We start from the raw sequence: 24,939 nt of genomic DNA on the forward strand, positions 1-24,939 counted from the left end.
ATGGCTTCAGACACTCATCTGAGAGAGTCTCAAGACACACTTCATAATATTGTGTCACAACAATGGACTTGGATGCATTTTCCGCAGCCAGAGATCTTTCTTTGTAACAGCAGTGCTGTGTGTACACCTGCTATTGGTCAGTTTTTATTTATTAATTTGGATCTTCAGATACTTCTGAGTAGAATTGATCAATTAAAAACAATAAAAAATGGACAAAGATAAGTATAGTCATGGCTTTGCCGGGGATGAAACAGAGATTTTGACACATCACTGTTAGAAATGTTTCACTACACTCAGAGAAGATGACAGAAAGAAACTTTTGTAGGCAAATTTCATGTACAGGCACAGCAGATGGATTTATATAAGTGCTGGCAGAGTTTAGCATTCTCCTACTGAAAACAATGAACATACACTTTACTGTCAACTACCCACTCAAACACTGTGAATGCGGCATTAGGATATGTATTTTTTTGCCAGAGTAATACCATTAAACAGACAATGCAGCAGCTGTACTGGCACAACTTTGTACAAGATTTATATCTTACTCACTCGTCACTATGTGATACAACATAACAATTCACACTTATATTCAGTAGTCAAATTGTGCGTTTGTGCGTGTGTGTGAGTGTGTGTAACCTCGAGAAGTTTCCGTGTTACAGCAGCGTCTGTCCAGCCTGTGGTTCCCTCTTGGCCGTTGTCCCTTCAGAGGGGTGGGGTGTGGGAGGGAACTTGTTTGCCGCAGTTGCCGATGCAGCGATGGGGAAGCAATTCATTGCTGTCCCACTACACTGACAACACTTGCATGCACGCACACACACACGGCACGATGAGCAGTTAGCCTGAGTGCTGCCCAGCGAACAGAGTGTAGTTTGGAGAGAGCACTTCCCAGCTAGGGAGATAGCAGGTTGAATCTCTCTCTCTACACACACACACACACACACACACACACACACACACGCACACGCACACGCGCACACACACAGATTGTCACACGCACACAGCTTCATAGACAGGCATGCAGGAGGAGAAGGAAAAGAGTGTGGAGGTAAGGAAAGACTCTAAGGCCGTTCTTAGTTTAGCCTTTACAAGTGATACATGAGTGAGAGGGAGAAACTCTAGATATATATCGACGCATATGTATGTATGTGTGTGTGTCTGTGTGTGTCTACGTTCGCTGCTAGCTCAGCCTGCAGTCTGGGCTGGTAAGGAGGTGGAACTAGCAGAAAACTGCAGCACAGTCTGTCAGTGATTTCTTGCCACTGTGAGGTTGAACTATACATTTTTTAGACCTCAACCAGGGAATCATTCATGCATGTAAATGTCAGTTGTGATGCACTTTAGATCTTTTTGTGTACTAAACACTGCTTAATGTGCGATAGAGCAGCAGATTGTTATATTGTTATCTACTGAACACACACACAACACCTGATGTTATAAGAAAGGATGCTGTGCTAAAACCAAAATGAGTTGCTTAGTCAACAGGCTGAAACGACATCACTCGCAATTAGATAATATGTTACTCATCATTGATGATGTACGGCTTCTGAATGTGGTGGTTACACATTTTACCTTCATTTTTACAGTACGTGTATATGTGTGTTTAGGTGTCACATACAGTAGAGTCTTGTAATTTATAAAAGTAATTTCTCACAGTTTTTGACATTTTGGTTGAATGGAAAAATAATTGGAAGTTAATCAATAATAAAAATAATGGTTAGACAGAGCTATAGTTGGATTTAGCGTGTGCACTGTATATGTTTAGCTGCTGAACTTGATGATCATGTAATGGCTCAAGTTATAATAGTTATGATATGTAAAACTTTTGAAATGGGGATTTTCCATTTCATATACTGGAACTACAACACATAACTTTTGGTAGTGTTTGCATTTACATGTCCAGAGACTGCATATGGAAAGTAGCTGTATCTAACTCTGTTATAAAGCAGAACAGCTCTATGTGCCGATATCAATACTATCAAAGTATCTAAATGTTCGTTCCACAGAGAAATGCACCCAGCAGGTATTACAACAAGCTGTCAGGACTTATAACTTTGTGACGTCATAATGAAACCGTCACAGCCCCCAGCCATGCCCCCAGCACAGTTCACTGCACCCACCTTACACATTTGTGTGTGTTTAAGTGTACACCTGAAATCTGCTGAATTTTTAGTCCATCACTATTAGATCCTCCTGTTAGTGTCTTGTGCGACCTTTCCATTTTCTACAACTTTGATTATTTTTACCATTATTCTACCAATGATTATTTATCGTTTTTTTCTTGCTGATTTAAGTTTGCTCTCTCATGTATAATGTTGATTTATGAGTTGTGTGGATTGACTGCAAACTTAAAGTTACTCACAGCTGAGGGATGAAATCCACCTCCTGGAGTCAGAACTCTGAAAACAGGATCAGCGTCCCGGCGGCTTTGTCTACGTACTTGCTGCTCAGTTAAATTGTATTTTGGCCATATTTCTTTCTTCCTGCCGTGCTTCCTCCCACTAAACACAGCTGCCAGGCTTTAATCGGCAGCTCCAGTCAATCCCGGTTAAAACTCCACACTGTCCGGCAGGAATTGAAAGCCATACTCGCCAAACTCCAATCTTGCTCTTGCGGCTGTGTGGTCCCCCACCTGCCTGATATCCCTGATAGTCATTCTGCGGCAATGCATGCTCCCCTGACTGGCAATGCACCGGATTGCATTGAGGTTCTAGCAGCTGTGGAGGGTTAGCCGGAGACAGGACAAGATGTCAAACAACATTGAGATAATTGTTGGTGCTTAAATCTACAAATATATCTAAAATATCAAAATCTGCATTCTCTGAAATAGGAATGATAGAAAATCTACACTTTGGTTATAACCTGTCTGTCGGGATGTGTTTCTTCACCTGTTAAGATAGAACTGATGGCCACAACTGTGAAGATTTTTTTTTTGCCCTTTAAAAAAATAACCTGGTAAAACTATTGTGAAACTATTTTGTGTTTCATCTCCAGATGGAGGATTAAAGACGCTCTGTTATATATGTAGTATTTTACACATGATGTAAATAATCATAAAACACTGAAGCAGTGTAATGAAAGGGATTTCATTTATGAATGATACTGGTGAGTCACATGCTGCTGTTGTTGTTTTCTTTGGACAGATTATATGTCACTGCATAAAATATCAGTTCCAGATACAACAGAACATTGCAGGATTTTTGCTCATCACATATCCTCTATTGAGGATGTTTGGCAACTATAGTCTCATGTTGTCACACCAAGGAGCATTAGGATGTACTGTGTGAAGTGAGGCTCCACCTGGACAGGTGCATATTTTATCATAGTCACCTTGTAGCAGTGGTTACATTGTATGTGAACAGCAGAAGAAGTTTTTGCTGTTGATGTGGCATTTTATTGTCACTCTTTTTTTGTTATTTCTTTATTTGGGTCATTAGGAATGCTGTCTCGTCTTTTTCTGTATAATCACTCTTTTTGTCAAAACATTATCAATAATTTGCCCTATTAGTTATATAAGTAAATAATGGCTTGAGACATGTTTTCATCTTGATGAATCAGAGTCAGTTTGTCTTTTTACCAGCCGGCCGCTTCTGTCTAATTTGTGCTTGGGAACAGTTTGTGATAACGAGAGGGAAAGCATGTTGACTCCACTTGTTTTTGTCCCACGGCCTCCTTTTGTGAGAGCCACTAAAGTGGCCTCTGGCCCATCCATGCTTTCTCTCTGGCTGCCTCTCTGTCTTCTCCTGCCCTCTGTCTCTGGCTCGTCCTGTCAAAGTGCTCATATTGTTTGGAGGGGAAAGCCCCTTAGTTTTCTGGACTGGATGTAGGTAAAATTACGAGGTAGAATTGTGGGAGAAACAGAAGGAAAGAGAGTTCCCATGAAGCGATAGAAAAATAAACCACAACATTTGAGTCATCTTTGTCTTTTAGCTTGTGTTTATGTCATATGTAATTATTGACTTTTTTACATTGTTGTGTTACAATGCAAACATATTGAATATGTGCTGCACAATTTCACTTGCATCTTTTCCCCAGTGCAGTGTATTATCTTTGTACTATCATGACTGTTTTCTCTTCAAATGAAAGAATTTGATAAATTTGCTCACCAGTTCTGATAACAAATGACACCAACCATTCTCTGAATGTCACTATACCTTTGGTATTTTCTTACTGTCAACAAACACCATGTACAGACCAACACCAGTGAGTGTGTATCTAGAGCATGGTATATATTTCTTCTTCTGTTAAATACACTGTTGTCCAAAACCTGCTAATGATGACACACTTTGGTACATTGTGATAAATTGATTCCCTGTAACACAACAGACACAAACAGGACATGTATCAATGTGTTGCACAGTGTGAAAGAACATGGCTGCATCAGTAGACGCATGACCACGCATGGTTCCTCTTGAATATGTTTGTAAATGGAACATTACCCCAGTGTGGAGGAAGTGATGTGTGTAAAAATCATCTGTCAGCTGGAGAGCGCCCTCAGTTCACAATTAAGTGTCCACATGCTATTTGTATCTGAATCGTGGGAGTATTCAGATGTATATTTAATATAAAAATATTTCTTTCAGGATGGAAATTATATGAAGATTAAGATCAATAGCAATATATACAATATCAGTATGTATTTGTGATGTAGACAGTGTGTACATGCTCATATAAACAATACTTAAGAAGTTCCTGTGTGTGCCTTACATTTATGTGCATTTTTATTTGTATGACATGTGCTGTCGAGTTGTTTCCCAACAGGCTCCCTGATTAATTAATCCTCACTGACCTCAGTTACCTTTTATTAAAGTGGCTGTGATTGAATTTTTAGTTAATGGCTCCTTTCCTGGGAACAGCACAATACTCTCAGTGTGACACCTCCATCTAGTGGTTCATTACAATAAGCACCGTACCAGGGGTTATATGCTGTGAATCAGGATGCAGAGCTCACACAGTGCCCGCTAAGATATTTGTATTTGGCCTGATTCAGCAGCTACCGCGGATGTGTTACACACTCCTGATGGGGTAAGGAAAGTTTTGTTGCAATAGGGTTGTCATTCAACATAGCAACATTTTAGACTTCAAAACAGTACTAACATACAAACTAAAATTCTCATTAATACCACTTTCAATACCATGATAAGAAGATAAAAGGTCATATTATGTTGAGCACTGTTATATTTGAATTCATCTTTATTTAAGTAATTAATTGATACTAGGAATAGATGAACCCTCAAAAGAGTGGCCAGACCAGTCTTTAAAAAGGAAGGGAAAATAGATAGAACAATGTTTTGTATTGATTGGTCATGGCGCACCAAAATTGGGCCCTATGTCTTTATTGACTAGTAATTGCAAACGTTTCCACCACAGTATAGCCTCAATCAGAGTCAGTGCTGAATGTCAAACTAAAGCCCACTATAGAGGCTACATTATGTGATTAAGTGAAACATTTCATCTCTTATCCAAGAGGCTTCTTCACCAGGCCTTGACAGTAAAAAACATATTCGTATCTCGTGACCACAAGTAATTTCATCTTGTTCCCAAAATGTAATAACTAGTGGCCATCAAGACTTATTACCTCGTAACCACAACTTAATAACTCGTAGCCAAGACTTATTATCTCGTTAAAGCACTTTGAGTCGTCATCAAGACTAGCAAAGCACTAAATACAGACCCGCAGGGGCTCTGTACCATAACTCTCTGTTATGTGCTGTATTATATTACAATTGTAATTTTTTGAGTGGACAGTAGGTTGTTGACTATGAGAGGCCCTATGAGAAATAACACACACCCACACACTACTATACTCGCTTACATGTACCATCATACACTCTGACACAAACTACTATACTCTTTACCTGTTTGCATTATTCATTAGAGAGAGAGAGAGAGAGAGAGAGAGAGTACTCTTGCACACACTACTATGCTCTCTTACATGCACCATCATACTCTCTCACACACACTGCTATACTGTTTTACATGTACCATCATACGCTCTCACACACACTACTATACTGTTTTACATGTACCATCATACGCTCTCACACACACTACTATACTCTCTTACATGTACCATCATACGCTCTCACACACACTACTATACTGTTTTACATGTACCATCATAAGCTCTCACACACACTACTATACTCTCTTACATGTACCATCATACCCTCACACACACTACTATACTGTTTTACATGTACCATCATAAGCTCTCACACACTACTATACTGTTTTACATGTACCATCATACGCTCACACACTACTATATTGTTTTACATGTGCCTTCATACTCTCTCACACACACTACTATACTGTTTTACATGTACCATCATACGCTTCATACACTACTATACTCTCACACACCATCTACTCTCTCACCACACTACTATACTGTTTTACATGTACCATCATACCCTCTCACACACTACTATACTGTTTTACATGTACCATCATAATCTCTCACACACACTACTATACGGTTTTACATGTACCATCATACTCACACACACTACTATACTGTTTTACATGTACCATCATACTCTCTCACACACTACTATACTGTTTTACATGTACCATCATACTCTCTCACACACACTACTATACTCTCTTACATGTACCATCATACTCTCTCACACACACTACTATACTGTTTTACATGTACCATCATACGCTCTCACACACTACTATACTGTTTTACATGTACCTTCATACTCTCTCACACACACTACTATACTGTTTTACATGTACCATCATACGCTCTCACACACACTACTATACTCTCTTACATGTACCATCATACTCTCTCACACACACTACTATACTCTCTTACATGTACCATCATACTCTCACACACTACTATACTGTTTTACATGTACCATCATACTCTCTCACACACACTATACTCTCTTACATGTACCATCATACGCTCACACACTACTATACTGTTTTACATGTACCATCATACGCTCTCACACACTACTATACTCTCTTACATGTACCATCATACTCTCTCACACACACTACTATACTCTCTTACATGTACCATCATACGCTCTCACACTACTATACTGTTTTACATGTACCTTCATACTCTCTCACACACACTACTATACTGTTTTACATGTACCATCATACGCTCTCACACACTACTATACTGTTTTACATGTACCTTCATACTCTCTCACACACACTACTATACTGTTTTACATGTACCATCATATGCTCTCACAAACACTACTATACTCTCTTACATGTACCATCATACTCTCTCACACACACACTACTAAACTCTCTTACATGTACCATCATACTCTCTCACACACACACTACTAAACTCTCTTACATGTACCATCATACTTTCTCACACACACCACTAAACTCTCTTACATGTACCATCATACGTAATAACATCTCACATTTCTCTCAATATATATACATTTCACTATATATTGAAATGTATAATATTTCAATATATATTGCACTGAATCACAACGTTACACTAGACATTATGATGTTCTGGATATTTGCTGGCAGAAATTTTCTGAAATATAATTGCATACCCATGGACTAGGACATCAAAACTCAAAAGCTTAACTCGGCATGTTCTACATGCAAATGAGGATAAGAAATACGACTGATTATTCTGGTAATAGTCTCATTTCCACAGAAATGATCAAAAGAGGAGAAGAATGGAGAGAGAGAGAGAGAGAGAGAGAGAGAGAGAGAGAGAGAGAGAGAGAGAGAGAGTGTGTATGTGTACAAGTGTCTGTGCGCTGTTAAGGAACAGCTCATATGCAGAACCTCACTCTTATGAAGCCTCTTTCCATCTTTGTGGTCTAGTCCTACTGTAGCTTCTCTCCTCTCGTCTTTGTGCAGCGAGCTCAGAGCCACCGTGGAGTCTGTCCAGCCGGTCTTTTTTACAGGAATGTCTCCCATAGTGAAAAGCCCAGAGTGCACTCCAGTGTTGTGCCACTGCAAAGTTGGCTGCACCAACAACACTTTGTCGTTGATGTTTGGATGTAAGGTAGGTTGCAGATCACTTTCTGTGCAGAGCAGCTTGTAGATGTTGACAGGTACTTATTTTGTAGGGCAGTGGATATACTTCTTTTAGTGATTATTATTCAAAGTACTGTACTGAGTATTATCCTGTGGTGCAATCTATAAATTGGGTCTCTGCTGTGTTAAAGATTACACTGTGAAATGTCTCCTTCTATATACAGACAATTTTAAATTTGATGTAAAGCAGTGCTTTTTTGACTCTCTGTAATCCTTGAAGCTCTGTTAATGGGTACTGGGGTTTAATGAGGGCATATTTATAACTGCTGTAATATTTCTGCATCCCTGTACTGTCAAGCTTCATTTATCATGCTGACAGGTCAGTTACTCCTCTGCCTTTAAGCTGTTGTACATGTCAAACTCTCCTCTGTATCCACTTTTGCTGGATTTGTTCCATCACTTTTGTGTATCCATGAGTCAGGCATGAAGGATTACTTAAAAAAAATAAAAAAAAGATGTAGATGAATCAGAAATTAAATATTGGATGATTTTACTTTCGTCAATAATGAATCTAACATTTTCAGTGGAGTCCATTTAGATTCTGAAACTGTCTGTAACTAAATTCTCTGGGTGAGAGTCAGCAGCTCATAAATCTCAGTTTTGCTTTTTATTTGCTGTTGTGAGCTAAGTGATTCACACAACTACTGTAGTGGTTTGGTGAGGAGGTTTAAAAGTATGTAACAGTACCAAGCAAAGGAACTGGAGCAGGACTTATGTGGCATATACATGTAGTAGAAATTGTTTGATACTGTTTTCAATTTGATTTGAATTTACATTTTAAATTGACAATTATATACTTATAATTTCTCATTCTGCTGACTGTACTAGGATTTTAAACAGTCAGATTTTCCATAAAGGTCATAGAGATTTGCTCTCTTCCCCGATCCTTTCTGTCAAAATGAGTTTTTGGAGCTGTGGGATTTCTCTTAGACGCTATTAGAAGGTGTTGATTATCCATTTGATGGCTAAACCTTCCCCTTGGAAACAATGTCTTGCTCAATGTGTCTTGGTTGCATTTTTATACCTGCACTTCAAGCTGTCCATTTTCACCAGGAATTGATGCCCATTATGAACAGGGCCTTTGGTAAGATCAGATAAGGGTTTATCTCTAGTACACAAGTTTGTAATGAAGCAATGGTACCACGCTATCGAATTCACCTGCTGTTAGTGAACACTGTCATGACTCTGAACTCTATGTAACTAAATAACTTTTGGATTTTGTTGGAAACTTTTTGATAATGGACATTTTTCTTGGGTATTGATTTGGTTTGTGTTCAATTGTTCTCCGTTTCCAGTTTTAAGAGTCCGGGAAGCCCCAACATTCATTGTCGACTCGAAACAGCGTTATTTACACTGTGTTTTAAGCCTTAAAGTCCGCTACTAGAAGGCGCGTGTCCTTGGGCGAGAGCTTTGTGCAGTGTGTGAGTTGTTTCTGGTGTGTGCCTGCTAACGTGAACGTGGCTCCAGAGGAGGATGTCAGAGGACTTTTAGGCTTAAAACATGGTGTAAATGATGCAGTTTCGAGCCGAATTTGAATGTTCGGGCTTCTGGACACTTGTATTACACCACAGGAGCAGTATGGAGGCACGTTATGTTTTTTTCTGTTGATTTTTAACATTTGAAGAATCTGTCACTATTTACTTAAATTGGGTCGAGGTCACAATGACCTCATGTAACTGTGTTTCATTTGTCAAAGGTAAAGGCTACAGTGAGCTTTATATGAGAATATTATGTATGAGATATGTACACAAACTTTACTGGTTTTCGGAGGAATACAACCTCAGTGGGGTAATTTTAGTTTCACCTGAATCTGTGGCTCCTGCATTTGGATCCTCCTGCTCTCCATTTGCGACACAGTCCTTCCCCTGGACTTTGTTTACTATGTGCTGATGAATCAGAACCCGAAAAAAAACAATCAACCAAGTCAAACTAATTCTCGTATTGATCAAATTAAAGCACCTCTCTTCTTAGTTACTTGATATAGTCAAATTCCTAGAAGTCACTTAATTTTCACTTTCAGCCAATTGTCTTCTATGACAACACTGTCACTTAGCAATCATGGTTCTCATAGAAAGAAAAATTTATAACAGGTCCAACAATAATCCAAACGAAACAAAAATTACAATAGGCAAGTGGACTGCTAGCTTAGATATTATCATTGTAGGATAGGCTTTAAGAATACACCGGCTTAAAGACACTGATACCCAAACTCTACTCTAGGGTTAGGGTTAGTACCTAGTTTCCTACTTTTCCAGAGAGCACAGTGTAGGTTTGATATCCAGCCAGTTACTTTTCCTTACTCTTACAGATATATCATTGACAATGTTGGGCAACTGGTCAATTTACTTCTCTTGTCCATGATCTTTGCTGTTTGGTTCTATGAGGTCCTCAACATCCTTTCCTTCCTTGAGCTCCTGAGCCTCTAAGCCCTTGCATCTCAATATTTAGGCTTGCTTGACTAAACTTGATTCTGCAGGATAGGAATAGTGGTAACAGATAAGTCTGGTCTACTACCTCAGTGAAGACACTTTCAGTTAGATAAAGTATTTATAACCGTAAACATAGGAAACATCAAGGACTGTTAAATACAATACAAGCCTAAACAACCAGCTTTCTTCTAGCCACTGGGGAGCTATTGCTAGGTCACAGTCAGATACTCAAATGTAGTTTAGCACTGATGCCCTCTGTCACCCCAGTGTTTAAGAATTTAGGAAGATGTTTAGAACAATGGTATGCCCTCCAGTTGGTATATTTACACTCTTACAATGTCAGCCTCTCATCTTGTTCATCACACACAAAGACAGATTAAGTAATTAGTAATTATTTCAATTGGGGTTAGGGTTACTAACCCCACCATTCAATAAAGCTAATCCAAACAACAAAATGACGTACCAATTACAAAAGGTACGTCAGGATAACATGAACATGTTATGATTAGAAGATTGGCTACAGTAATAACAGTTAGACTAAAAAATAGTATTATCCATAGAGCTTAAATTTCTGAAGGGGGTTTCTCAGCTCCGTCACAGACCCTGACACTGTAAAGCCAAAGAAAAGTCTTTATGACAACAAAATATGTATGTTTGACTGCAAAAGAAAGAATAGCAGAGGGAAGGTGCTCTTTCATTTTCACATAGTTCAGCTCTCCCTCCGACTGTCTGTAGGTATCAGGACTTAATCAGGGAATGGGGGAAGAGAGCCTTACTGTAGGTATATAAAGCCACAGAAAGAGGTCAGTGCACACAACCACTAGGAGATTCCACACTAAATCTGCACAGAGGCTCTGAATCTGCCCTTGGCCATGCCACCACACATTTTCATCTCATCATGATTCTGGTGGTTAGGGCTGTATGAGAACGTCAGAGAGCGGGATTCTCTCAGTGGAGCATGACAACACCACACGTGAGTAGTAATGATTTGCACACAGCAAAGCCCAGTCAGCCCCAAAGCTACCGCATATTATTACTCTCATGTTGAGGATTGGACTACAGGAAGGGAATTACAATGTTTAACGAAATTACTCACACTACTTTATGTGGCTGTTGAGCACCAAGAAGTATAAAATAGTCAAGCAGTGATGAATGAAATATGGCAAATAAATGTTGAATGTAAAAGTACTTTTCCTTAAAAAAACAAGCTAACTTGTGCTACTGTACTGAATATCGAATGCAAGATATCCTCCAGCAGTTTTTTCAAGTATTTATTTGAGAGTAACAGCCATTTTTGAAAGTGTTGATATTGTGATTCCTGTGAGTGAAAAGTGACATTGATGAGCACAGTGGTGTTCCAAAAAGTGGAACACCTAGAGAGGCATCAGAAAAAAACTGCTGTACCCTGAATAATAATAATAATAATAATAATAATAAACTTTATATATACAGCATTTTTCAAAACAAAGTTTACAAAGTTAAAACAAGATAAAATATGACAGGACAGAGGCAAATAAAATCAGTCAATAATACAAAATTTAAATCAAAAACGACCCCCAATAATAATTTCGATTTATAGTAAAATGAAACAGATAGGACATATTAAAAGAACAACCGTGAACAGGAATTGATAAAAATCGTATCTAAAAAGATGCATTTTGAGAAGTGATTTAAAGATGTCACTGAATCTGCAAGCCTCAAATCCTCAAGCAGTGAGTTCCAAAGCTGAGTGGCCCTGACTGCAAAAGCCCGGTCACCTTTAGTCTTGAGCCAGCACTGTAGCTGGGAGCTGAACCATGACTTGCTTTAAAGGCATTTTTCTGTTTGTTTTCTATGCACACTATACAATTTAGTGTTGACAGCTGCATGTGGACAAAAGCCCTTATTCAGCCTCTACATATAATGAACAAACAAACATTGAAGTAATCTAGTTTTTCTGCTTACTCTCTCGTTCAGCCTATACATTTTTTACCATGCCACTATTTCAACAATGTTTTTCATCTACTGGAACTTCTTTGTGCCTCTGCTATTTTGCTTTATTGGTAGTTTTCATGACTTATTCCATCTTTAACGTTGAGTCCCTATACCACACTGTTACATCTCAGAAATGAGAACAAATATAATTTCTTTTTCCTTTTGAGGCTTCATACACATCACGTAATGCTCCAGTAGTGCTCCTCACTCCTCTCACATGGTTGTGTTACCAGAGCATGGGTGGTTTTCATTCAGTGCTGTAATGCTGCTCACACAGTTTATCATCGGTCACTGGGCTTCTGTCAGGCTTGAGGTCAAATGGCCTTGGATTGGTACGAGTGCAGTAGATATGGTCTTGAGCTCAGAGCTATCATTTAATGTTTCATCTCATTATAGCAACTCCACTGTTAGGGGCTTATCCGTGTATCATGTATGGCCTTATACAATGAATTAGTGACACTAACTGCAGAAGACTATACATGCCCCTTACATTTGATATTGTACATGTCTGTGTTACTATTGTGAGCAGAATTGCCAAGGATGTAAAGTGGGACTCAAGATTGAGTGTGTGACAGCTTCAGATGAAAAAAAATGTAGAAAACCACATTTATTACACATTGAACATTTAAAGAGGTTATTTTGTTCCAGGTCAGGATTTTCTTTTTCTTCAAAATAGAACCACATCCTTCTCACCACTTTCATATACAAATGATTTACGTTAGGATAACTATAGCAAGCAATGGAAGTAGATGATGTAGATCATGAAACCATCAGCCCACAACACCAAATGTTTTGTCACTTGATAGCTTGTCTCTACATTTGACCAATGTACAATTTTTTCGAATTTAAGTCAACTGTATTATGCAACAAGATTCCGGTCAATGCTTGTCAGATTATTCTGTCAAGTTGATCTCCTGTTCACCTCTTGTGCCCTGATTGTCTTTGGCCCCCTTTGAGTGCTGTATCCACTGTACTCTTCCTTGCAGTACTACCATTGGGATAACCTAAATAATCATTGAGACTGTTTGTGGAGTGTGTGGAGTGTGTCAGATGGGAGGAGCAGTCAGAAAACCTACTGGTGATCTCCTGCAGCATCAGTCACAGTTGCAGTTACATCTAGCTGTCTCCACTAGGCTGTAGTAGACCTGTAATTCATGGAATAAATGGGGCGGGTGGCACAAAATGAAATTATGCCAGATATATTATTTATTAATAGACCTGTAGTTTTTATTGCTAAACAATTACACTGAGCACATCCATCATACCAGAAGGAATTGTCATCAAGAGCAGGAATGTAAAATCACCAATGTTAAGGTATTTCACCGACTGTATAGTTAAATTAATTGCTGTCATCTTATAATGTAGCAGTGAAGGCTACTGGTCGAAATTACAGCATAGCCATGGCTGCAGCTTCCATTGAGGACACCGAGGTCAGGTATTATTAAAAAAAGGTGATTTAACTGCCTTAAAATCACTTGTACCACGCCAAAACACGAAGTGCTCCTCTGTCTGATCAGCACCATCATTTCATGTGTGTGTATGTGGGCGGTGGGTGAGTGAGTAGGCGTTGGAGTGGATCATCTTCTCGTAAATATACAATCTTTGGTCAACGCGGTGTTTTTCGGGTAGGCTCAGCTCCGAGTCAACCAGCGGACAAGAAACCCGCCAAGTGGGGGGAGAACACCTACTGCAGCAGGTAACGTGGGCTCACGCCCGGGACGCACCGGAGGCGGAGGCGCCGCGAAGCGTCCATTCCCGTGCGAGCAGCCGCCTGGCTGTTCACACCGGAAGCGCATTTCTCCGCGCCGGTCAGCCCGCGATTCTGCTTACTCCGCTGGTTGTTGTATGCTCCGTTCGTCGTAGGGTTCGGGGGTAAATGATGGTGGTCCTCACAAGGGACTGACCTACGCAAGCCTGTCTCTGTGTCTTTCTGCTTGTGTGCTTGTGTGTCTGTCTGTTTAGACACAACTGACATATGTGTAAGTACATAAATATAAAACAAAACAAGAAACAAGGCAGATGGGGAAATTCCCTCATGTGGGGTAAAATCGGGGAAATTGAAACTCCAGGAGAGCAGCAGGAAAATCAAAAGTATGGGATGAATATTTGATTATTTATATCATAAATTATAAATCATTTATATCGTTTACAATCGATTTTCAGTGTGCTTTCTGGCCCAATTTGCTCGCGGCGAGCGGGAAAAAATAAAACAGACGCCGAAACCATCGCTGCAAATGGAAGCTACTGTTATCCAATTGTTGCTCTCCAAACATCTTAACATTTGCATATTTAGATCGGGGAAATCCCCCCAGAACTTCTGGGGATGCTGCCCTCCAGCCCCCGGAAAGTGGACCTCAGTATTTCTTAAATCCTGGCTACAGGCCTGAGCAAAGCATATGCTTGTCTCAAGTATTAAACCATCTAAACAAACTTAAAACATATTGTAGAAACTGCAAATAGCTCATTAAATCACTTATGGTTCCTTTGATTGCTCTCAAGTTACTTGGATAACTGGGGAAGTGGGTGGCTGTGGCTCAGGAGGTGGAACAGGTTTTTCACTAGCCACTCTCAGAACTCTTTTCAGAAAAAAACATGAATTACACATGATTTTGACACGACTTTCACATGATTCTCTCATGTGGGCACACGTGTCTTTGCAGATGTAAAATTCATGTAGTCTGTCTTAAAGGGAAAGATGTATGATAGAAAAGTGCATATATGCTACATAAGTGTGTGTGTGTGTGTGTGTGGAGAGACAGATTCAACCTGCTATCTCCCTAGTGTGTGTGTGTGTTAATGGGTGGGTAAAGCACTTGCTAATGTCCATTTAATGGTACATCATAGCAATGAAGTTATTACCACTGCACAACAGCTTCATGTTGATGATAATGTTTGGACACAACTTTGGCCCATTGTTATGACATTGAGAAAGTTTATTCACGGAGAAAGTAGATAACGCATACAGCGACATGAGTCTGCTCCAGCTCCTCCTGCTGGTAAAACCTTTCCACTGGTTTACCCTTGACTGGTAATGATACATGTCTACTATTTTATTTATTAAATACTGATTGAAGCTGTTGAGAAAAAGTCTTCATGGTTAGATTCCATCTTGTGGTAGCTGTTTATTAGTGTGCTGTGCATCCTCAATGGCAGTTGTGTGTAAGAGTTAAAGGGATCCCTGGCACACTACTGTACTAGGGGATCATTAGAATGATAGATAGATAGATAGATACTTTATTCATCCTAATAGGGAAATTACAAGAATGCCTGACAACATATCAGGATATACACAACAGATTAACAATAGTATATACAAGGTGATATATATGATGCAGTGAGACTCAAAATTCACTGATAATTTAATTGACACTGACATGATTACAAAACGGATCATACTCCCTGAACTGCTGACTATGTAAGACTGTTACACTGTAATATCAGACATAGCGTGCTTGTAGTTTCTATGTTTAGATCCTTTTCTCCCTCCCATTGAATTTGCGAGAGTAAGCCATACAGCAGGGGAAGCTGCAGACACCTGCCTCCATCCCCTTGTAAAAACACCAGTGTTTGGGACTGCCTATACAGCCCTTAAGCAGAAAGACACTGCTTCTGGCCTCCTCATGTCCTCCTCATGTCCTCGTCTCTTGAGAGTACAGCTGAGAACAAGTGAATACGTGTGTGTGTGTGTGTGTGTGTTTGTATACACACATACTTCGAGAGGACGGGTTTGACTACTAGACTTTACGAAGTGCGGACATTTTGGCCGCTCCTCATTTTCTGACACACCTTCAAAGGGTTGTTTAAGGTCTAAGACTTTGTGTTAACTTTCGGGTTAGAATTGGGTTTGGGGTAATGATTTGGCATTAGGTTGGGATGTTTCAGGTTATGGTTAGGGGCTAGGTAATACATTATGTCACCGAGAAGGGTGCTCGGAGAGTGTAAACCTCCGCCATAGCTTACGCCCTATCTCGTTATGTTAAAGAAAGTTAAAAAAAACTACAGATCCCGATCCACTCCAAAATTGAATGGGTACCTTCTTGGGTCATGCCTCCACCAAAATCCACCAAATTTCATGAAATTATACATGCATCTCTACTACAACCTAAATTAAATTAATTCTGTGGGAAACACAGCAAAGATTCTCGATCCAACCTACCAACCAACAGTTAATGTGGTATAGGGCTGCAACTAACGACTATTCTGATAGTCGATTAATCTATCGATTATTGAAACGATTAATCGACTAATCGGATTATGAATCACACAAATTCTCAATTGCTCTTATTTAGCCATCAGCTTTTAAATTTAGGTTCAGGTTGTTCGCGGCATGTGATGACTGAAAATAAAGACAATAAAGATCGATACTTCATTCAAAAATGTCTTTTAATAAACTTTGCTGTATATTAGGGTACTATTGATAAAAAAACTAAGAAAAATCTAGTTTTTGTCCATTTAAAACCAAGGACAGGCAAAGTGCTAATATAAAAAAAATTTTATCTGAGAAACAAAAGTGTTGAAAACTATCTCTCAATGTTGACGAAATCTGCCCCCCCATCCACAAAGAAATTGAATGGGTTCTTCCTTGACCCATACCCCATCCATCAGTTAGGTTTTGTGGTAATCTGTCCAGTAGTTGTTGTGAAATGCTGCAATCTAACAGATAAACACAGATGAAAACAGACGTAACCTCCATGGTGGAGATAATGTGTGGCCTCACAAACATACAAGTATAATTGTGTGATCTAATGAGGGATCTGGTAGCAACATGAATTGCCAAGTTTGCTCTTTCATCAGACCGAAATAAAAGACACAATCCAATCCAAGTGTCTTGCTTAACACGAGGACTGAGGAGAGGACTACTTCCTGTTTGCAGGGTAATGGGTGCTAGTTGCCCAGCTGCTGCTTTCTCACTGGTTTGGAGCATCTTGTGTGATAATTATCTCTTCAGTAGACTGATTACAGTCTAGTTGTAGTAGTGGTGGTTTGGCTGAAAATAGCTGTCATCACTGATACACTCTGCTTGAAGATCACTTCCATGTGTGAAATACCTTGTTCTCTGAGTCTGATGCGTCCACTGATTTCTGTTCAGTCTCTCCCAGTATGTATAGACATGCCCTTCCTCTTTTGTTTGGTCAAATGTCGCCTTGACAACAGGTTCCATCTCTAAATTCACATTGCGAAATTGTTGATTCGTTGAGTGCCACTGTAATAAGTGTTTTATTAATTAATGCTTCAGTTCGCTCCAGAGGATTTTGAAACACAGGAAACATTTGAATTTTCAGAGTAAATTGAATATTACAATTGAGACATTGTGCTTTACAAAAAAGTGCCAGTCAGGCTTTATCACCATGAAATCAAAATAAACAGAATTAGTGCAGTATGAGTTCTTATTCAACTTTCACATTTATTCATTTATTTTCAGAGTAAAACCCTGAGATAAAACATGAACCTTCACACTGATTGAGCAGGCTTTCTCAGATTGTATTTACTATGCATTGTTCATTTTTGACTACTGGTCTCAGCTTCTGTCTGTTTTGTGTGATCAGTTCTCCTTTTGAACTGTGACTGACTCTGTGTCTGTCTGAGACCCTCCTCTTCTTCACCTTTCCAGTATCTCTGTCTCTAGTGTCTCATCTTTCTGTCTCACTCCTCATCTCCTGTCCTGCTCGTAAAAGAGATGCAAGCTGTCATGTAATGATTAGATCATAATCATATCATTTTGATCTATTTATTTTACACATAGACAGAGCCAATTATTTTATAATATTTATAACAATTGAACACACCAACCAATAGGATTTTTCCTGCAAAGGGAATTGCGAAGCGGTCACCTCCATCAAATGTCGTGCTGCCTCCACCTCCTGACAAAAATTGTATAGTACATTACAGTGGAAACCCGATATAGTGATCACAGATTTAGTGTTCAACCATTTATATGGATCAAAAAGCTTGGGATCGAATGGTTCCTATACAAATGCTGTTTAAATAATTTAGTAATAGTGATCAAGTGGTCTGCTTTTTTTTTACAGTTTTTTAACGGCTCTGTCAGTAATTTACTGCTCCTCTACCAAACTCCTCCAATCAAATCGAGCCAAACTAGGTTTACTAATTCTTACCCAGTTGAGTTTGCACATGGGTCAAAAGACATTGTGTGTGTGTGATTGCGTGTATGTGTGAGTCGGCGAGAGACAAGTTGAATAAATGAAGATGCAGCTATGAAGAAAGATTTTACTTATTATAAAAGTATCGATCATTATGTTATCAGTGTTGATATTGTGGTGGTCAATTCGAACAAATTAACATTTTAACTGTAGCAGGTCAGACACATCAGTTGAGTCGGGTGTGATATGTGATATTGTCCTTAAAATCTGCTGTTACCTTTCTGTCAAGTTCGGGGACAATCATACAGAAGCTACACAGTTCTTTAATAGTAATCAACCACTTATAGTGATCAGTTTTTACTCTATTGGATACAGCTACAGATCAACGTTCAGCAGACGTACATCATCAACATTTACTGTATTATTCCTTTTTTTGCATTGAAAACAGTGGATTTACATAGCTTGAATCATAACACTTTCATAAATGGTGAACATTGTGACAAAAACCTTTGATAACCTCTGAACCAGATTGGCAACCTGAAGATTCCTCTTATTCACAACCCTGAGCTTGTTCTCACGTCCTGACTCATCCGCTGCTGCAGCCTCCGCCTCCTGTAGCTTCAACCGCACCGCTTGCCCTCTTCCTTTTTCTTTTTGAAAAAACTTCTTGTATCCACAGCTTTCAAGTCAGTGAATTAGCTCTCGAGTTACCACTACATGCCAACATGCCAAGTATCCATGCTCTGTCTCTCTCTCTTGCTTCCACTCTCTCGCTCATACAAACAGTGCACATGCCAAATAGTGTGAAGTAGATCTGCTGCTTGAATCACACATACAGGAAACAAAATCCAGTTGCGTTTTTAATCAGTTATCGTTATCATTTCAATGACCAGCTATTTATAAAACATTCAGGGGTGTGCCTTCAGACACCCCGGCCATAACAATGCCTAGGGTTCACTTCATATCACAGATCTACTGCCAACAATGTAATTTAGCTGAAGCATATAACTATGTAATGGGGTGATGCGATAATTGTTTCTCTGTGTCTCTTCATCTGTTACTATGTCTGTGTTTCCGTTTGTAATCACCTGAAACATATGTGTCCTGCATGTGGTGGCATCTGATGTGTTCGAGCAGAATATCATAGGCACTGCAGCCGTGCTGGGTAACAGCATCAGCCTCCTGCGGGTGCTTCTGTATGGTTGTGCTGGATGAATGCTTGAGATCCTGGATGTGACTGATTGTTTCTGAACATTTCTTATGTCACACCTGCTCTGTTTACTGTTGGTTGTCACATATGGTCCTGTTGCTCTCTCCAGAACAGGCCACCAGCAGTACAGGGGTCCCCCCACAACGGCCAGACCCCACCCTGCATGAGCCCTGCCTTGATGAACGCTCCCTGGGTGAGAAGGGGGGAGTTTTTTAGCTTGTTTTCACCCCATCCAAATTGCATTCAATATCATCCTGGCAATCAACCACACAAGGACATGTCTATTTGTGTTAGTATTCACTGACATCATATGTGATTTGTTCAAAGATAAAAGGAGATTTCATCATCTTGGTGCACTGTAATCAATCAATCAATCAATCAAATTTTATTTGTATGGCCCATATTCACAAATCACAATTTGTCTCACTTAGAGGCTTTAACATGGTGTGACATCCTCTGCCCTTAACCCTCAACAAGAGTAATGGGAAATTATCTGCAAGTCACCCCATGTTCATGGGGCCATCTCACACTCTCATGACCATCTCAAATGCATTACTCTTCATTATTCATGTCAACGCTGGGGTTGTTTGTTAACTAAGGGTCCATTTTGTAGTAGCAGTGATTTTAACTTATTATCACTGAATCTAATAGTTTGGAAAAGTAAGACATGTTCATTTAACATACAATACCCACAACATGGAAGAATGCAGATTCTGCTAAATATCAGGATTGAGAAATATTATTAGATTGTTATGAAGTTAAACTTCGTAAATTATACAAAATGTTTGTTTACAAGCTTGAAATAAATGCTAGAGAGCAGGGGATGGGCACAACATCATGTTAACCAAATAGTCTGAGTCTAAAACCAGGCAAAGAACCCCCAAAACCTATACTTATAATATAATTAACATTTTGTTGCCATAGTGTAAAATAAATCGTACTTTTTCATACACAAAGACTAACTATTTGTTCACTTGAAATTCATCATCTTTCAGAAATCTCAACTTAAGTCGTCATTTTGTCCAAAAATATTTTATATTCAACAGAACCTATTTAGTGTCGACAGAAGTAACTTTGTAATAATACACTAAGACTTGTTAGAGACACTGACTGTGTATAATTAATACTCGATATCGCATAACAACAGATTCAGTCTAAATCAAAACAACTTGGTGGTTCTCTGGATGCTTTGTTTTTTTACGCCGTCATCTTTGATTGTCAAATTTAATTAACATTATTGTTTTCAAATGTGGAATTTTCAAGCACTGTACTGTACAATAACAGAACCAAGAAAATAAAACATTAATAATGACTATGAATTTGTTAGCATGATGTTGAGATATCACGAGAACAGTGACATGAAGCATGGTTTCACCTGTCTTTGTCCATGGTCTTCTTTCCATCTCATGTCCGCCTTCTCTCTCTCTCACTCTCTTCCTCCCTCCCTTCCTGCTTTTAGCAGTACCACTACCAAGAAGACGACTCGCCGCCTCTTGACCAGGGATTCCCACGACTTACCAACGAGGTGCGCTCCCCTGAGCTTGTGCACGTGTCCGAGAAGAACCTGTCTGAGATCGAGAATGTGCACGGCTACGTTTCCCACTCCCACATCTCTCCTCTCAAGGTACAACCCTAATCCTGTTATAAAACCATGACCCCCCCCCCCCAATCCAGCACCATGAACATATGCCAACATGGTCTCTCCCTCATATTATTTTAGTTAGTTCAGTTAAAAAAGAAAAGAAAACTGCAAAACGACAACTTGCATTGTTTGTAACATGATGATAATTGAATAATAAGGAGAACAAGGAGGGAATACACAACACCCAGATCAATTATATATATGGTTATATTAGACTGTAGTTATTTTGCTTGATCTAAATTAGCAGATCTAACAAGTTTCCTCTCTTTCAGCTTCTGCTATGTTTTCCTGACCCATGGGAACACTAAATGGTTTTTAGTAATCTTGCTGTTAGTTTGTAGTTTATCTGTGTAACTAGAAGAGAAAACTGTAAAATGCCTCTGTCACATCCCTCCTTGTCCCTGCCTTTGTCATTCCTTGCACACATTTTCCCTGTGCATGGTCTGGATTCATGAAGTGACAGTGAAGTGCCCTGGCCCCCGACAGTACACTGTTGGTCAATTGGGTTTCTGCTCAGGTTTGAGCCAGCAGAGGGCGATATTAGAATAGAAGACCAGTTTTGGTTGAGTCTGCAGATTGAAACCATGTGTTGTTTCAATGAATACATAGTGAATCACCCTTCTGTCTTCTGTGTTACTTCACAGATCATTGAGTAGTACTTGCAGATAGATCTCTGTTCAGATTGTATAGTTTATGTAAATGTAATGTTCTCAGCCTGGGTAGTTTTACAAAATATTTCGTATGAAATGTAGTGATGGTTTAAAAAAACGTTTAGGCCAGAATATATGTGGGCATGTCATGAGTAAACCTTATCCGTGGAAAATGATCTTAAACTTATTCTGGTATAAAAGACTTTATAAGCTCCTTCTTCTTTAAGACCTTGCAGTTGGACTGTGTATTAAATGATGTTGGTTAGAAAGCATCTGATTGGACGCTTTACCCTGGATTTGATTCAGTGAACAGCTTTGGACAAGCGACCTCCTTTATAACAGCAGGAACTTATAATATATTATATATATATATATATGATAATAATGCTTTTGTTTTTTAGATATAAGACAAGATCCTACCATTGTTTCACTGACATGTTAGAAGCTGGTGTATATACTGCCATCTACTGTCGGACTGCTTTAGCTCTGCACACTGTCGAGCCATAAAGTGATGCTGTATGCTCTGATGTTGAAATGTAATCCAGCAGATTCATCAGTCACGCCTGGCCACTGTCATGCATTGTAAAATATATCACATCTCTTAAATCTATTTGAATGTTATCATTGTTTATGTTAATTAGCAGGTGGGGACAGATATATTCTCTCTGCTGTTGATTATCACATGGAATCATACTTTCAAGACTGGTTAAGAAAGTTGTGTGAGTGCTGACAGTTGGGGGTTCTACAGCCAGGGTTGTCCATGTGAACACAGTCAGATATTCACTTTTTCCCTTTGGAAGTAAGTTTGAGTCTGAGTAGTGCAGCAGTGATCCTCTGTGGTTTTGCTCATGTGCAGTCTGAGGGGAAAATCTCCCGCTTGGTGAGTGGCTCTTCCTCATTAACAGAAATAATACAGGAGGCCACAGTGATCCTCTACCCATCATCCTCATCCAATCTTAACCCATTTAAACATGTCCCCCTCTTCTTCTGCCCAACATGTGACTGGGTAACTATTACTAATGCTTTTTCATCCTGATGCATTAGGCACGCTTCTGCTTCTCTCTCTCTCTCTCTCTCTCTCTCTCTCTCTCTCTCTCTCTCTCTCTCTCTCTCTCTCTCTCTCTACCCAAGTATACTGGCTAGTGATTTTGTCTTTCATTTCTTACCTGCAGCCTGCACTGGTTACCCGTTTTGATCTTGCATACCCGAGTGTGACCACAGCAAACTACATGGCAAGTTTTATTTAATTTCATTTTTATTTCACTTCAGGGGAACCTCTGTCCACTCTTCCCTTATTTCTGGGTCCCTGTGCACAGAAAAATGATGCATGGACTTTGTTTTGGTGTTGTCTTCGATCCATTATCTGGAGGAGCTGGCTTTCTTTTCTTATTGGTCGTTGTTTGTCATACACACACTTTACTAAAATAATCCCATGTGTGTTTGTGAATCCTTTTGCTTGCCATCAAATTCCATGTGCTTGTTGTGGTGTTAATGTGATCTGGTGTAAAGTTGTCACTATATAATCATGTGTGTTTAGGATCCCCTTATTTGAATTCTACCTACACAGATGTAACAAGCAATGATATCCAAAGATCAGGTCATTATTAAGGCACAGTTACAGCATGTGTACTGTGTCTCTCATCTCGGATGATGAAGCATAATTATTAAATATATTTGATTGTAATGTTCAAATGGGAAAAAATGTGCTCTCATTTTGTCAAGGATTCACATAGTTTGTTCTATTTATAAGATTGTAGCATGCAAAGAGTTTCTAAAGGCACACGCTGTGTTAATAAGGACAGGAGTCATCTCATAATCAGTAAGTATGGTCTGAGTCACCAAAAACCTACTTGTGGACTTTTCCTATCCCAAACACTTGGGTTTAAAGGTACAATAGGTAATTTCAGACATTCAAATGTCTGGGATATATGTTGTTGAGTATTTTAATTACATTATCCCACATTCCCAGTCATTTTTAAACTTAGAGAAATTTCATTTTACTTAGGCAATGTTGTGTATGTTTGGTGGCCTGTCAGTGGTGTCGTTGTCTTTGTCTGCCTGAAGTGTCAAAACTGACTTTTTTCCAGTGTAAGTCAAATTGTTACAATACACCTGTTGAATCTCAATGGTTTGTAACCATATATTTGAACCAAATGAAGGATCTTAGCCGTCTACTATCCATTTACTGAGCAACAGCCCTCTCTGCAGCCCATGGGGTTATTTATTACGTTGGGCTCTGTGTCCGACTGATTAAGTGGTTTTCATGTAAATTCAAATCAAAGCCTATTTATCTCTTGACCGAAGCTCACTCACTGAACTGAAACACAACTGAAGAGTGGATATTCCACATGATCCCTGGATTCCTGACCCAGAAGCGCGGCCTCTATAGCAAATACACCATACTCTGTGGAGAATTCACAAACAATTAACTTCTAAGTTTCTAAGTCCAAGTTTTAACTGGTCTACAGCCCCCCCATTACTCTTGCACTTGCTGGACCTGATTCTTGCAATTTATGCTCAGTTAGTTGCACCCTTCTGGCTGGAGATTGTACCCGCTTACCAAAGTTACATAGAGCAAGAACAGGCGTTCAGGGGGAGGAGTGTATACAAAGTACTATTCCAAGTCAGTGTGCCATCAAACTAAATGTAATGCTGCTATTTAAAGGTAAAAGTTGCATAGTAAAGTTATCATAGAAACAAGCTGAGAAAACATCAGCGGCAGCTCGGCTTGTAGCCCCTCGGAAACGTCCTGTGACCACAAACAGCGTCAGAGTAACACTGATTTCAAACATGATGCTGTTTTATTCAGTGTTTTACTGGATTTAATCAGCTGTTCTCTTTGTTTGGAGAGGGGGAGGCCCCTGAGGATAATTGAAGG

The 24,939-nt window shown here is 39.4% G+C and overlaps 1 protein-coding gene across 28 annotated transcripts in view; it reads left to right on the forward strand.

Moving 5' to 3' along the window:
• The window catches only part of dlg2 (discs, large homolog 2 (Drosophila)), a 188,152-nt gene that overhangs the window by 68,306 nt on the left and 94,907 nt on the right, over positions 1–24,939 (forward strand). For 18 of the 28 annotated variants that reach the window (XM_035178251.2, XM_035178244.2, XM_035178254.2 and 15 more), the window contains 3 exons: positions 19,879–19,962; positions 21,229–21,393; positions 23,234–23,293. In XM_035178251.2, the coding sequence (XP_035034142.1) occupies positions 19,879–19,962; positions 21,229–21,393; positions 23,234–23,293 (309 nt within the window). Of the gene's footprint in view, positions 1–998; positions 1,046–14,059; positions 14,155–19,878; positions 19,963–21,228; positions 21,394–23,233; positions 23,294–24,939 lie in introns of those variants that run through there. The other 10 variants (XM_035178252.2, XM_035178266.2, XM_035178272.2 and 7 more) reach the window with 6 other exon arrangements.

The sequence above is a fragment of the Hippoglossus stenolepis genome, chromosome 15 (assembly GCF_022539355.2).
Source record: "Hippoglossus stenolepis isolate QCI-W04-F060 chromosome 15, HSTE1.2, whole genome shotgun sequence".
In the NCBI taxonomy this organism is placed as follows: domain Eukaryota; kingdom Metazoa; phylum Chordata; class Actinopteri; order Pleuronectiformes; family Pleuronectidae; genus Hippoglossus; species Hippoglossus stenolepis.